Source organism: Staurois parvus, unplaced genomic scaffold, assembly GCF_062004578.1.
Source record: "Staurois parvus isolate SC_StPar_1 unplaced genomic scaffold, SC_StPar_1.0 ptg000048l, whole genome shotgun sequence".
Lineage (NCBI taxonomy): Eukaryota > Metazoa > Chordata > Amphibia > Anura > Ranidae > Staurois > Staurois parvus.
In genome coordinates, this window is record NW_028317844.1 from 3,611,734 (window position 1) to 3,627,161 (window position 15,428).

Genomic DNA, 15,428 nt, shown 5'->3' on the forward strand with positions numbered 1-15,428 from the left:
CGTTGGTATTGGGTTCCGACTCGTTTGGCACAGGGGAATCCTGCCTGCACTGATCGATGTTTTCGGGGTTGTGGCCATCGTGGTGATGTATTGCATATCTGGTGGTCATGCCCGAGGCTGCTTCGTTTTTGGTCTTGTGTGTTTGGCCTCCTTTTCACCTTGTTCCATCTCTCTCTACGACGGGATGCTCGGTATGCTTTGCTTCATTGTCCCATACCAGGCCTCTTGGCTCATCAAAAGTTGGTTTCCTATTTGTTTTTGTCGGCCTCTAGAACAATTGCTCAGGCCTGGAAGAGCCTGTTTGTCCCTCTTCAGGGGGTGCGGGACTGTATGACCACTGTGATGCTCAATGAACAGATGTCGATTATCTGCAACGACTCCCAATGTAAATTCTTGAAAATATGATAGCCGTGGATGCAATATACCTTTCCCATGCTCCCCCCGGCTAGTCTGGGGATGTGATGTTGTTCGGCTTTGGCGTTCTTGGATCCCTGCTCTTGGTTTGGTTATCTTTTTTCTTTTGTATTTCTCCTTCCTCCCCCCCCCCCTTTTTTTTTTTTTTCTGATTGCTTTTGGTGTGGCAGTGGATAGCTGCCTTTAGTCTGAGTTATTATCAGTGTTATATTTATGTTTTGTTATTTAAGTGCCATTGATAGCCCCTGCGTGGGCAATCTTTTGCCCTGTTGGTGTTAAAGCACTGATTTCTTTAATTTTCTACTTCTTTTATATGCAATTGATAGCCCCTGCGTGGGCGTGATTTGTTGCTCCTGTGCTGTTATTAATTAATAAAAACCATTGAAATGCAAAATGCAGGCATTGCATCTATTACCCAGAAACAGAAAGTTTGGGGAAAGTCATCCAGATCTTTGAAATATATGGTATAAAAAATAATTATTCCTTGAATAGGCACCCAATTCGTAATTCTCTATCATATGTTGTCCAGTGGGAGCATGACTTGGGGATGGTCGTGGATCTGGAGGACTGGAATAAGGCCTGGTCGTTTGTAGCTAAATGTTCATTTAATACGGCCATGCTGGAGACTGTATACAAAGTACTGTTTCATTGGTATTGGGTCCCGGCTCATATAGCCCAGGCGAACCCTGCCTATAGTGATCGCTGCTTTCGGGGTTGCAGCCATCGTGGAGATGTGTTGCATATATGATGGTCATGTCCGAGACTGCTTCGTTTTTGGTCTTGTGTCTTTGGCCTTCTTTACACCTTGTTCCATCTCTCCATATGCTGAGAGGCTCGTATGCTTTGCTTCATTGTCCCATACCAGGCCTGCTGGCTCATCAGCAGAAGTTGGCTTCCTATCTGTCGGCCACTAGAACAATTGCCCAGGCATGGAAATGCTGTCTGTTCCTCTTCAGGGGGTGCTTGACCGTATGACCACTTTGATGCTCAGTGAACAAATGTCGAGTATGTGTAATTACTCCCAATGAAAATTTTTGAAAATATGGGAGCCGTGGTTAACATATACTTTTCCCCTGCTCCCCCCGGCTAGTCTGGGTTTATGACGCTGTATGGTAAATGTGTTCCTGGATCCCTGCTTCTGGTCTTGTTTTCTTCCTTCTTTACTCTTTTTTCCTCTTTCTTTTTTTGTTTGATTACGTGAGGTGAAGATATTTGCCTTTGGCTGGAAATTTTTGTTGGTGTTATATCACTGTTTTTGTATTTTATGTGCCATTGATAGCCCCTATGTTGGCACGCCTCTTGCATTGTTAGAGTTACAATACTGATCTCTTTATTTTTTTATGTACCATTGATAGCCCCTGCTTGGGCATGGCTTTTGCTCTACTCCTTCTTGTTAAATTGTTTACAAAAGTTAATAAAAACCATTGAAATACAAGAGAAAAAAAATTATTACTTGTTTTCTGAAAGATCAGTATTGGATTGACTTTCCTAATGATTCATGGGGTGCCCCTGGTGGCTGGGTACCAGCAGATATCAGTGCGGGATCCTCTTCCATCCACAAGCATCCTCCATGGGTTTGGTTTGGCAGTAGTGAATTTATTCTCTCTTGAGAAGAGGAGATTAAGGGCGGATATGATCAACATGTATAAATACATCAGTGGTTCATATAGTGAACTCGGTGTAGAGTTATTCACCCTGAGGTCATCACAGAGGACAAGGGGGCACTCTTTACGTCTGGAGGAAAAGAAATGTAATATCCAAAAACGGAAAGGTTTCTTCACAGTGAGAGCTGTGAAAATGTGGAATAGCCTCCCTCAAGAGTTGGTTCTGGCCAGTTCAGTGGATTGCTTTAAAAAAGGCCTGGATTCTTTCTTAGATACACAGAATATAACTAGATACTAACATTTATAGGTAAAGTTGATCCAGGGAATATCCGATTGCCTCTCGGGGGATCAGGAAGGAATTATTTTTCCCTGCAGGAGCAAATTGGATCATGCTTTACTGGGTTTTTTTTTACCTTCCTCTGGATCAACTGTGGGTATAGGATTTTAACTTTTTTTTTTAATGGTTGAACTGGATGGACGTTTTGTCTTTTTTCAGCCAGACTAACTATGTAACTCTGTACTTGTAATAATTAACATATAACTGTATTGTTTGCTGACTTAGGTAGTTCTACAACGGGTATTAAAGCTGTAAATAAAAGAGCCTTTTACCTCTTGGTCCTGTGGAGGGCTTCTAAAGACTGTGGCTATGAGTAATGATACACAAGGGCCTCATAATCTACAGATAACTTGCTTGTAGATAGACCCTTGTCCCTTATAAGCTATGGTGTCTTTGCAGATACTGTAACTATATCCCAGGATGCCATGCTACAGGTACACTCCTGACCATGTTATTATATACCATACCATTTCATTTATTTACTAATATTTAAGCATGACATAAAGAAGCACTTGCTAATATTTACTACTGATACATTTACAGGTTAGTCAAGTAACAAGCATTTTCAGGAAGTCAAAAAAGATAGACTTTATTTCTCTCAATACAGGTTTACTTCAAACTTGGCCATGTACAGTGCATTCCAATTCTCATTTGTGATCATTTACTACATTTTTTTTGCTGTTTTTATTTTTCTTTGATAGGCCTTACCCTGTACATGACAGTGCACAGATATTAACTGTGAAAAACTCCAATTACAAGCAGGGTATCCAGCATATTAAAGAATATTATATGATGCAACATCAAAACTGGTGTGAAGTAGATGCCACACGGAGCAAATGGTGGGTGTCCAATAAAATCCTTGAAGAAGTCCGAACAAGCATCAATCAAGTGCAAAACTACATAGAAAGAATAAGGGAAGGTATGTACACATTCTGTCTGTGTAATATCAGGTATTAAACACATTCTCCTTGACAAAGCTCATCAGCAAATGTCATTATCCTATGACATTACAAATGGAATTGTGAGTCAAAAAGCACTTTACATTGATACAAGTAAGTGTGTATGTGTGTGTGTGATTACAGTAACAAAACTGATATTTTGGGCAATTGTAATATTAATTTAGGCCTAAGTTCTCGTTTACATGTTGTAACCTGCAATAGAAATGAAGAAGCTGGTTGGTTATAGAGAGATGGTAGAGACTGCATCTCAGTAGCACACTTCACACTTGACACCCTATATGCCTTCCATTATGTATGGTCTGATTCAGATTGATGTAGATTTATGGCTATAAAGAGCTTTATTAGGTCTTGTTCACACCGGGTGTGTTTTGATGTGTTAGAAACATATTCTAAACATAATAGCAATAAAAATGAATGTTTCTCAATGAGTGTAGTTTACATCATTGTGTTGTGGTTATGTGCTTTTCAAAAAAGTAGAGCAAGCTGCATTTGTTTTTGCAACGCAATGCACATATATAGAAGTGTAGATGCAAGGAAACACATATGAACACAGCTCACTCAAAAAAATTCTGGTTCTTTTTAACCGTTTCAATACCGTGCAATTTTACACCTTCCTGCCCAGGCCATTTTTCACGTTTCAGCGCTCTCACACTTTGAATGACAATTGCGCGGTCATACAACATTGTACCCAAACTAAAATTTTATCATTTTCTTCACACAACTAGAGCTTTCTTTTGGTGGTATTTAATCACCGCTGGGGTTTTTATTTTTTTGATAAATTAACAAAAAAAGGCCAAAAATTTTGAAAAAAAACACCTTTTTCTTTGTTTCTGTTATAAAAGTTTACAAATAAATAATTGTTCTTCATAAATTTAGGCCGAGATGTATTCTGCTACATGTCTTTGGTGAGAATAACCCAAATTAGGATGTATTATTTAGTTTGTAGGAAAGTTATAGAGTTCACAAACTATGGTATAGATCTGAATATTGATCAATCCTGAAGTACTGACAGCCAATCTAATTTCTTGAGGTCCAAGAATGTCAGAATAGTACAGATATCCCCCAAATGACCCCTTTTTGCAAAGTAGACAGTCCGACGTACTTCATAAGAGGCATGGCGAGTTTTTTGAAGTTGTATTTTTTTTGTCATAATTTTTCGGAAAATAAAAAAATTAAAAAAATTATTTTCACTATTTTTTTTTTTACATACTGTCACCAGTGCAGTACAGCGTCATCATATAACTGGCATGGTGACAGTATGAGAAAAAAAAAATATATATATTTTTTTTTTAATTTTTTTTTAAGATTTTTTTTTCATATTTTACTATGACCCACGTAGTACAATGTTACCATAGTAACATTGTACTGCTTTGGGGAAGTGATCAGTATTTTTTTTTTTTTTTTTTTTTACACAATTTGCTTATAGCAAAGAATTACTTTGCTATAAGCAAGCATTTACCTGAATGAAGTCGATTCATTCAAGGTTTTTTTTTTTTTGTGCTTAGCTGTGATTTGGTCACAGCTAATCACATGACATGTGCATGTGATTAGCTGTGACCATTCACAGCTAGGCAGTAGTATGCAATGGATGGCATGAATGAAGCCATCCATTGTATACAACTGTCATGTGACCTGCTGTGATTGGTCACAGCAGGTCACATGGTACCAGCAACGGGGGCTGGTACTCAGATCTGTCATCGGCCGTGTCCGAGATACACGGCCGGTGACAGATCGCGCCGCTGCGAGGCTCTGCATTAGCGCAAACTGCGCATGTGCGGGTGCACGCCAAATGGTGTGCACCCGGAATGCCGCAGCACTTCTGAAGCCGCCAAACAGCCATTGGCCGGGCGGCTAATGGTTAAATACAATATTTAAAAAAAAACATGGTAAGGAAACAAACAACATTTCGGCCTCACTTAGTTGGGTTGCAACAGAGATTCAGTTCACTGGCCTACTTATGTAGGTGTAACGAAGAACAAAAACAGAAGCGCACCAACCTTGCGTATTACCTCAGTAAGCAAAGGGTGAATTTATTGAATTGAGATATATACTCACAAAATTAGCAGTAATTAAGGCATATAAAATCCAGAGCTCTGAGGAAGAAGGGAACCCCTTTTGAAACGCATCAGCTTTATCCTGAGAACTCTCCCCTCTCGATGGGACTCCTATTCCAGTGCTTTGATGTTGCATTTCATATGCCTTAATTATTGCTACTTTTGTGAGTATATATCTCAATTCAATAAATTCACCCTTTGCTTACTGAGGTAATGCGCAAGGTTGATGCACTTCTGTTTTTGTTCTTCATTACAGTTTTTATTGGGCTTCCCCAGCCTTGTGTTTGAGCTGCACAACCTTGATCGGCTATTGGATGAACTTTCATATATTGTTCCACCCGCTGATTTCTGATCTGGGTCTCTGAGCGCAGGAGGTGTTGTATCTGTTTCTACTTATGTAGGTATCTCAGAAATTCTTACTATTTTTGACTACTTGTGCTAGCAGTGTATAAGACATGCACAAAGGTAGCTACAGTATGTATAGATGAGACATAACCATACACTGAGCATGAATGTTAGCCACTCATTCAGAGGCGGACTGACAACTCATGGGGCCACCGGGCAATAGGAGATCATGGGGCCCCTGTGTCTTTGCCCAAACTCAAAAAAGCCTATGAAAAAGGTACCAGGGGCATCTCATGGGGCCCCCTACTGACCCCGGGCCCTCGGGCAGTGCCTGAGTTTCCAAATGGTTAGTCCGACTCATTATATGCCTTTCTGGCAGGTGGTTGGTTGAGACAGTGGGTAGATAGTTCATATACAAAAGTAAAGATCAGGTAAACAGTAAAGTCAATAACAATGGCACCAATTTTCACCTTTACTGTACTTGAAGAAAATCAGCTCACCCTTCCTACCTGATTTTTTGTACGTCTTAAGTTAATGTATACATTTGTTTTTCTTTATCACTTGGGCTTAAATTCATTATGGCCAGATACATTTTTGGAGTGTGTGTTTTGTTGCAACTTGAACAGGTAAAGCAGCTGCTATTGCTGATTTCTGCATCACCCCCCAAGAGCTGTTGTCTCGCCTGGGAGAGTTTGCACAATACTGTCCTGTAAGCCTGGCACAAAGGGGAGAGCTTGTCGATTGTTCGGTAACATCATCCCTGCAGTTTGCAGCTGAATTCCGTGGACACTACTACAAGATGGCTTCACAGCAGGAGCTGGCTGTAAGTTGAACTTATTTCATACCACTATGATTATTTTTCAGTAAAGTTATTGCAGGCTGTTTTTCACATCTATACAATCAATATTTCTTTATAGTTTCTTTTTATGTTTTTTAAAAGCACACAGGGCTCTAGCAATAATCAAATCTATCCCCTCTCTGCACTTAATGGTGAAATCACAAACCCAAACAATCAATAAGCAATCAGTACAAGCAGCCGTAATAAAAACCCTTAGGCCCCTTTCATGAGGTCATTCCGTATGTCTGTTTTTCATCTGTCCGCTTATGGATGAAAAACGGACACCCATGTATTTCTATGGACTAGCGGATGCCAACAGATGATCATCTGTTTACATCCGTTAATGTCCGCATCCGTTAACATTTGTTTTTTTTTAATAGAAGAAACCCCTATTTTTCTTCCATAAAAAAAATGGAATGGACAAAAAATGGATATAAACGGACAAAAGACAGATGTAAAACAGACAAAAATGGAAGTAACAGATGTAAACAAACATACAGTTTGTTTTTGCATTGGTAAAGGATGTAAAACAATGGATGTAAACTGATGAAAAACTAATGTAAACTGATGAAAATCAGATGTAAACTGATGAAAAGCGAATGTAAACTGATGAAAAACTGATGTGAACTGATCCGTTTTTTCTTGGAAAAAATGTGACTGAACTGATGAAAAAAACAGAAGCCCGTGTGAAAGGACCCTTAATACTAATGTGCATAACTGTACTAATACTAATGTGCATAAGGTTAACCCTTATTAAATACAGTGCTAAAAACCCCTAAAACAAACAAAAATATATCAATCCAAAAAAAAGTGCTTCAACATTTAAAAGGGTTAGCACAGCTGTTGTGCTTTTTTGAAACTGATTTAAACTGCAGATAAGGGTCAGAGCCAAATTTCTGGAGAGTGCCTCTCTTGGCTACTTTTACTGTACCTTCATCTATGAATATATATATTTCAGGCCACACAGTTTTGCAAACAGCCCACCCTCTATGGAGCAGACCTTATTACCGCTTTAAGAAGCAGTTGCATGACAATGTACCTGTGGTGAATTTTTCCTGCTAGTCCTATCAGGTCACATATGGCAGATCAGGAAAATTGGCTCTCTTTGATCGCATGACTAAGAGCTATGGGGCTTCTGATATGCTTGCACATATTGTGATCTCCCACATGATAGATGTCGTCACAAACAGATACCCAAAAATATATCCGAGTCTTTTAACAAAAACACACAAAAACAAATGTTGTAAACTCACAATAGGTATTATGATCCTTAAATTTCAGTTCACCTACAGGCAGCCATAGAGTTATATGCCAATCAACATTTTTAATTTTGAGATCAGAATTTCAACAAAGTGGAAAGTGATATATATAGAGGTTGATAAATTGAGTCACTTGCTTGCTTCTTGTCTCTGAATATTCCAGTGCAATTGTTGCTGGCTCTATTCCTACCCACCTTGGAATTTGGGGTTTCCGAGTCCCTTGTGCTGTTCTCATTTCTTCAGTACATTCTTTAAATATGGAAAATAAAAAAGCCAACAAGGAGAGTTGGTACTCTTTTCAGAAGTATGAGGCTTTGCAAACTCGGTCACTTCTTGCCAAGGGGGTACCCAAAAGACATAGGAAACCATTCAGTGGTTTAACATTGAAGCATCCACATGAAACTGGAAACTGAGAAACGTCCATAGTATCCAAAAAGCGTCCCTTTAGGTCAAAAGCGGTTTCAGACCAACTAGAGAACAGCAATAGTAAATCAGAATTACTTGCAGAATTGAGTGATAATGATTCGTGGGGAAATTCGTCATCAGATACTGAAAACAATTTTGCGACTTTGCTCAGTGATGTGCGAACTTGGCGCTATATTTCAAATTTCAGTGTTTTTGGTTTGATTATATTATTGAATTAAATTTATTATTATTATATTATTATTTTTTATGATTATTTATTAAATTATAATTTATGATTTTGTGTTTCAAGTTTTATCCTACCCGGGATGTTTACTAGACTCTTGTTCGGACAGATTTCAGTGAGTTATTCCTAAGAATTACAGGCCTACAATATAAAACGGCAAATTTCCATGCAAAATAATGGTACCGCTTTCAGCACCAAAAATCTGAAACAATCATACCGCCAGGGAGGTTAAGAAGGGCCTGACATCTTGAAGCTGTGCCCATAAAGACAAAAGAGGACAAAAAGCTGGTCACCAGTATTACCTGGGGTCTCCCTGAAGCTAGCCTTTCCCCAGTACTGACTAACCATGCCTTGTTTTACAGTGTCTTTATGTGGAAGTGGCCCCATGTCAGCCTCCAGCAAGAACACAGAGCAGCACAATAATGACATCACCAAATCTCACTCCAAATCTCCTGAGGTCGGCAGTCAAAGGCAGACGTGCCTGAGAGCTTGTATTGCAGATATACAGCTATACTGCTGTAGACACAGGTGTGCCTATGCACCCTAAAGCTGGCCATACATGAATCAAAATCCAGCTGGTTGAGCAGGGACTGGCCAAATCTTCAGATCCATGTATGAGCATACTGGTGGTAAAACTGTCTTACAATCAGTGCCGCTGGCTATAGCTGGTGGTGATGATGAGTGTATTCTGACAGCTGGGAAATCTCCCTGCTGTCAGAATACAATAGGTCAGCTGGAGCAGTCTTTCTCAACCAGGGTGCCAAGGCACCCTGGGGTGCCTTGAGGTTTCTTCAGGGGTGCTTTGGCAAAATGTCTAAAAGTTTCCCAAAACTTGTGACTTACACAAAGTCACAGGTTTTCATTGTACACCATTATGACCTTCTAGCCGCCAGCGGCCTGACAACCAGTGACATCATCAGTTGAGAAGAAGGATGTCAGCTGCATGCACAGCCTCCTAGTTTGACCCTCCCCTGCCTGCCCCTCTCCATCAGTGCTGGGGTCACATTAACTTAGTGATGGAGAAAAACTGAGGGAGAAGAGAAACCCTGGAATACTACTCAGTACCAGTGTGCAAAAGTATATTTGCTTTGGAAGAATAAATCACCTCTAATGTTGGGTGTCCTACATGTGTAGATGTTGCTGCGTTATATAAAATTATTAGAATAGCTTTTCACATTTTAGAACGGGGTGCCTTAAGACTGTCCATAATTGTAAAGGGTGCCTCAGGACTGCCCATAATTTTAAAGGGTACCTCGGGACTGTCCATAATTTTAAAGGGTACCTTGGGACTGTCCATAATTTTAAAGGGTACCTCGGGACTGTCCATAATTTTAAAGGTTACCTCGGGACTGTCCATAATTTTAAAGGGTGCCTTGACTGAAAAAAGGTTGAGAAACACTGAGCTGGAGAATTTCCCATCCACAACCAGTGGAGTAATTTTCTTTTATTCAGCCAGCATGTTGAATGAAAGGAACAGACTTGTGTATGGCCAGCTTAACATATTAAGAAGTTAAGTTTCTTCCATCCTATTTAACTCCCTACCCCAATCTGTCTGACTATCTCCTAATCTATCTACCTTTAGACAATCCCTGAAAACTGTTCTCTTTAAAGAAGCCTATCCTGCTTCTAACTAGTAAACTGCCATTCATTCCCTCCATCAGCTCATCCCCCCACAGCTATTACCTTTTGTATCACTCAACCCTTCACTCCTAGATTGTAAGCTCTGATGAGCAGGGCCCTCTGTTTCCTCTTGTACCAAATTGTATTGTAACTGCTATATCTACCTTCATTTTGTAAAGTGCTGCGCAAACTGTTGGCGCTTTATAAATCCTGTATAATAATAAAGAAGTGCACTACTGTTTTTCTGGAGGAATTTTTGACAAAAGATACTGCTTAGGTACAATTAACATTCTGGATGTTCTCTATAACAAAGCAATTTTTTGCTTTTTCAGTTCCGGTTCATTTTAACTCAGTATCTTTTGAAGCAATGTAATGGTCATCTAATCACTGGATGACTTTTTGCAATGTGTGATTTAATATTAAAAATAAAAGTGCTTATGTGGTAACAAAATGACTAATAGCTTCTGTTTTCTAACAGGCATTTTTACAAGAGCCAGAATTATATGTTCCACCACTAGCACCACATCCACTTCCACCTCCTGATATATTACCAAAGAAGCTAACAGTGGCAGATGTGAAGGCTACATTCCCAAAAAATGCAGAGATGAAGGGCTACTGTCCAGTTACCTATGTTGATGGGAAGAAAAGGTTGGCACACAAATACTATATTCCATCTATAATTTAATGATACAATGAATAATAATTGTATGTATCACTCGGGATTGATAGTTTGTAATCGATAGCATTTAACATTATCACAAAATTATTTTTCATTTGCAAGTGCATAATACCCAAAGCTTCTGACCTTCTAAGGACCCTTTTCACACTAGGAACTGCATGTAAATTGCACAGGAATGCTGTGTGATTCATATGCAGTTCTGTGCAGTGCGATTTCAATCCCATTAATTTTGAATGAGCTGAAATCACACCACACCGCACCAAAAGAAGTGCATGTGCATTACTATAAGAAACGCATGGCAACTGGATTGCACAGTACTTTTGTACCATGTGATCCGGTGCGGGCAAACGCACTGCGTTTGGGGTGTCATTAAGTTTGCACCAGAGGCGGACTGACCATTTGGAAACTCGGGTCAGTAGGGGGCCCCATGAGATGCCCCTGGTACCTTTTTCATAGGCTTTTTTGAGTTTGGGCAAGGACACAGGGGCCCCATGATCCTCTTTGCCCAGGGGTCCCATGAGTTGTCAGTCTGCCTCTGCTTTGCACTGACACCTACAGCAGATTGCAAGGTCAAAACAAATGCAGCGTGGGAAGTCACAGGGGAATGCAGCTTTCTCACACTGCATTCTAGTATGAAAGGGCCCTTAGGCTTTTGTACACAGGGCATCTGTTTAAGCTCCTCTGAACACCAGAACTCTTGGCAGAAAAAAGCTGCAGAAAAAAGCATATTGCACAAGAGTTAGGTGTGTCTAGCATTTAAAAGTTTAAGCATTCTATTGGCCAGAATGTTTTTTTATTTAAAGCTCAAATGCTGGACGCTTCTAGAGTTTATGTGTGCTTGAACACGTTTTGGTGCATTCCACTTTTTTCTGCCCTTCAGCTCCTCTCCTGAACATGCCTTTGGTGGGGTTTGTTTTGCCTGTAAATGCTTCTCTTCTAATACCCCTGTAAATATATATATGTGCCTGGATACGCAGGTGTACATAAAGGTGCTTTTAAAAGCTAAAAAAAATACACTCAACGTGTGTGACAGTGGCATATTTTAAGCTCTGTTGTTTTTACCTTACTAGCCTTCTGTGAATTTTGTAGCACTTAAATGCAGCAATAGATCTCTCACATATCTAATATGGTAAATAGGGCCTATTTACACCACAAAGCTTGGGGTTAATGCAGGCGCAAAGAAAAGCAATGCAATGGGGGAGATTTACTAAAACTGGTGCACTCAGAATCTGCTGCAGCTGTGCATAGTAGCCACTCAGTTTCTAACTTCAGCTTGTTCAGTGAAGCTTTGATGAAAAAAACTTGGAAGCTGATAGATTTCTAGACAGAGCCGCACCAGATTTTGAACTCTCCAGTTTTACTAAATCACCCCTAATTTGCTAGTGTGAACTGTACTTGTTGGGAATCAGTTTCTTTTTCATGTCCATGCATTGAAGATGTGTTGACAAACCTATCCCAGCGCAAATGGTGTGAATGAGCCCTAAAGCTGTGGGTGAAATTTTGAGCTGTGGGCCCACCAGGCCAAATAAAAGTTAAAAGACATCCACAGGTAACCGCTTGATGTGCGGCTACATGTGACCAATGGTGGCAGTTATCAGCCTCTCATTAGACTGTATAGGTTGAGCGGCTGCTGTTTTTTGTATGCCCAGGTCATTCCACTCACAAGAATATTCCGTTGGAATCCGGAGAATGTACCTAACTGGCCATGTGAATGAAGCTGTAGATATAACATAACGTTTGTTCTCTACCTGCAATTTCAGTAGGTTAGGATGACAATGTGCCTGTTGATACCCCTTTCCCAGTAATTACATATCAGCTGGTTTGGCAGTTTTGACCAACAGCTTGTACAGTACAAGTAGGAAGCTAGGTGTTCAGTGTTCATATATAAGTACATGTGCACTTTCATTTAGGTTTCTATTTTTTACAAGGTATGAAGCTCTTGTTCCTGGAAATATTGAATATGCTGCAGAATATAGAGATAAAATCTACATTTTTGAATGTGAAGAAAAGCTGCAAAAATTCATGAGGTATTGTATAATTTATGCTTCAGGTCACTGTTATACTGTACACGTGTACAACATGATCATCCATTTTCACTGTAATTTGTCCATGATAGATTTATTGCACTATTGGTGGTAATTCCTATGGGGTTTGGTACATGAAGAGTAGTTTTTCCCACTGACCTTCCAAAGTGGCTTATATAATGGCCATTAGCATGTTAGCATTGAAAGAATGCCCAGAGGTTTAAAAAGTTCCAAGCTGGCTTATCCTACCCTTGAAGTTATTCACCACTTGCTTCTAGCAGCTGAGGCAGTTACAAAACTAAGCTATAAAGTTAAACAGTGCGATAAAGAGATTAGCAATCACCAAACATAATCCTTGTTGTTTTGTTTCTAGATTTCCAGAACAGTATTGGGACCACAAACTTCCATCTAAACTGCCACCAAAGATGGAGCCAATTGTGCTAACGTCTCTTCCTTTAACTGGATATCTAGAACAGGTAACAATCTAAGACATGATTTTTAATGTAGTATAACAATGTGTAGTACTGAGATCTGTACTCTGGTTTTTTTAATTCTGAATTAATCATGAACATTGTTTGCAAACAAAAACTTGCTATTTACTGTTGGTTAATCATACATCAGTATGAGTTTAAAGTGTAAGTTCAGCTTTAAAGTGTAAGTTCAGCTTTACACAAAAAGTACACTATGTTGTCCCATATAGGTATAGCAGCATAGTGTGCTAAACTGACCTACAAGCCAGGGATCCCTCTCTGTTAAAAAAAAAATGAAGTTTACAACCGCATTTAGAAGGCATCTTTTAAAATCCTCTGCAGCCAGCTATAGCTCCATCTTGAGTTTTTTATGAAAAGAAGCAGCTGTTGGGACCAGCACCCTCTAGTGCAGGGGTGGGCAAACTTTTTGACTTGAGGGCCGCAATGGGTTCATATATTGGACCCGGGGGCCGGACCAAGAGTAGATGAATGATGTGTATGTGTCATCCATAGTAAGTATAGTAATATTCCCCCATAGTAAGCATAGTAATTAATCCCCCATATAGTAATTCATCCCCCATAGTAATTCATCCCCCATATAGTAATTCATCCCCCATAGTAATTCATCCCCCATAGTAATTCATCCCCCATAGTAATTCATCCCCCATATAGTAATTCATCCCCCATATAGTAATTCATCCCCCATAGTAATTCATCCCCCACATAGTAATTCATCCCCCATATAGTAATTCATCCCTCATAGTAATTCATCCCCCATATAGTAATTCATCCCCCATATAGTAATTCATCCCCCATAGTAATTAATCCCCCATAGTAATTCATCCCCCATATAGTAATTCATCCCCCATAGTAATTCATCCCCCATATAGTAATTCATCCCCCATATAGTAATTCATCCCCCATAGTAATTCATCCCCCATATAGTAATTAATCCCCCATATAGTAATTCATCCCCCATAGTAATTCATCCCCCATATAGTAATTAATCCCCCATAGTAATTCATCCCCCATATAGTAATTCACCCCCAATAGTAATTCATCCCCCATATAGTAATTCATCCCCCATATAGTAATTCATCCCCCATAGTAATTCATCCCCCGTATAGTAATTCATCCCCCATATAGTAATTCATCCCCCATATAGTAATTCATTCCCCATATTAATTCATCCCCCATATTAAGTCCCCAAGTCCCCCCTGTGTCAATTCACTTACCTTTGCTCCGCGCGTTCCTCTCGCCGTGTTCCCTCGCCGTTCCGGTGTAGCATGAAAATCTGTCTCCTATGAGGATCTGTCCCCCTCGACGTATCTGCGCATGTGCCAGTTTCAGGCATTAGCAGCCGATCGGCGATCTCCGGCACATGCGCAGATACGTCGAGGGGGACAAATCCTCATAGGAGACAGATTTTCATGGTACACCGGTCTTCAGGGCGGACTGTGAGAGGAGCCTAGCTCCCCTCGCGTTCATCACGCTGCCCCGCCTACACACATCCTGACAGCCATCCTGACAGTATCACGCTCCGCGGGCCGGATTAAAAGGTCCGCCGGGCCGTATACGGCCCGCGGGCCGTAGTTTGCCCATTGCTGCTCTAGTGCCATGGGAGGGAGTTCTGTCCTGTTCTTTCAGGATGTAGATGCTCTGCATGTATTCTTTTCTGTCGCCTATGATGAGTTTAGCAGCTGCAACAGGAGAAAGGACACACTGCCCATGCGTAGCCCAAAACAACTGGACGACACTCCCTCCCATGAGGGAGGACTTGAGGGCACTGGTCCCATCGACTACTCTGTCCCTACAACAGGGGCGGACTGACAACTCATGGGGCCCCCAGGCAATAGGGGATCATGGGGCCCCTGTGTCCTTGCCCAAACTCAAAAAAGCCTATAAAAAAGGTACCAGGGGCATCTCATGGGGCCCCCTATTGACCCCGGGCCCTCGGGCAGTGCCCGAGTTTCCAAATGGTCAGTCCGCCCCTGCCCTACAATAACTTGGGACACAGCATTGCTGGCTGTAGGGAACTTTAAGGCACTTCTAAATGTGGTCGTGGACTTCATTGTTTAAACAGAAAGGGAGCTCTGGCTGGTAGGTAGATTTAGCACATTATGTTGCTAAACCCAAGTGGTACAGCATAGTGTGCTTTTTCTAAAGCTGAACCTCA

The 15,428-nt window shown here is 40.6% G+C and overlaps 1 protein-coding gene across 1 annotated transcript in view; it reads left to right on the plus strand.

Moving 5' to 3' along the window:
• AK9 (adenylate kinase 9) overlaps window positions 1-15,428 on the plus strand; it is a 125,328-nt gene that overhangs the window by 104,252 nt on the left and 5,648 nt on the right. The window contains exons 33-37 of the mRNA XM_089664724.1: window positions 3,057-3,274; window positions 6,340-6,536; window positions 10,558-10,727; window positions 12,687-12,785; window positions 13,156-13,258. Of these exons, the coding sequence (XP_089520850.1) occupies window positions 3,057-3,274; window positions 6,340-6,536; window positions 10,558-10,727; window positions 12,687-12,785; window positions 13,156-13,258 (787 nt within the window). The remainder of the gene's footprint in view (window positions 1-3,056; window positions 3,275-6,339; window positions 6,537-10,557; window positions 10,728-12,686; window positions 12,786-13,155; window positions 13,259-15,428) is intronic.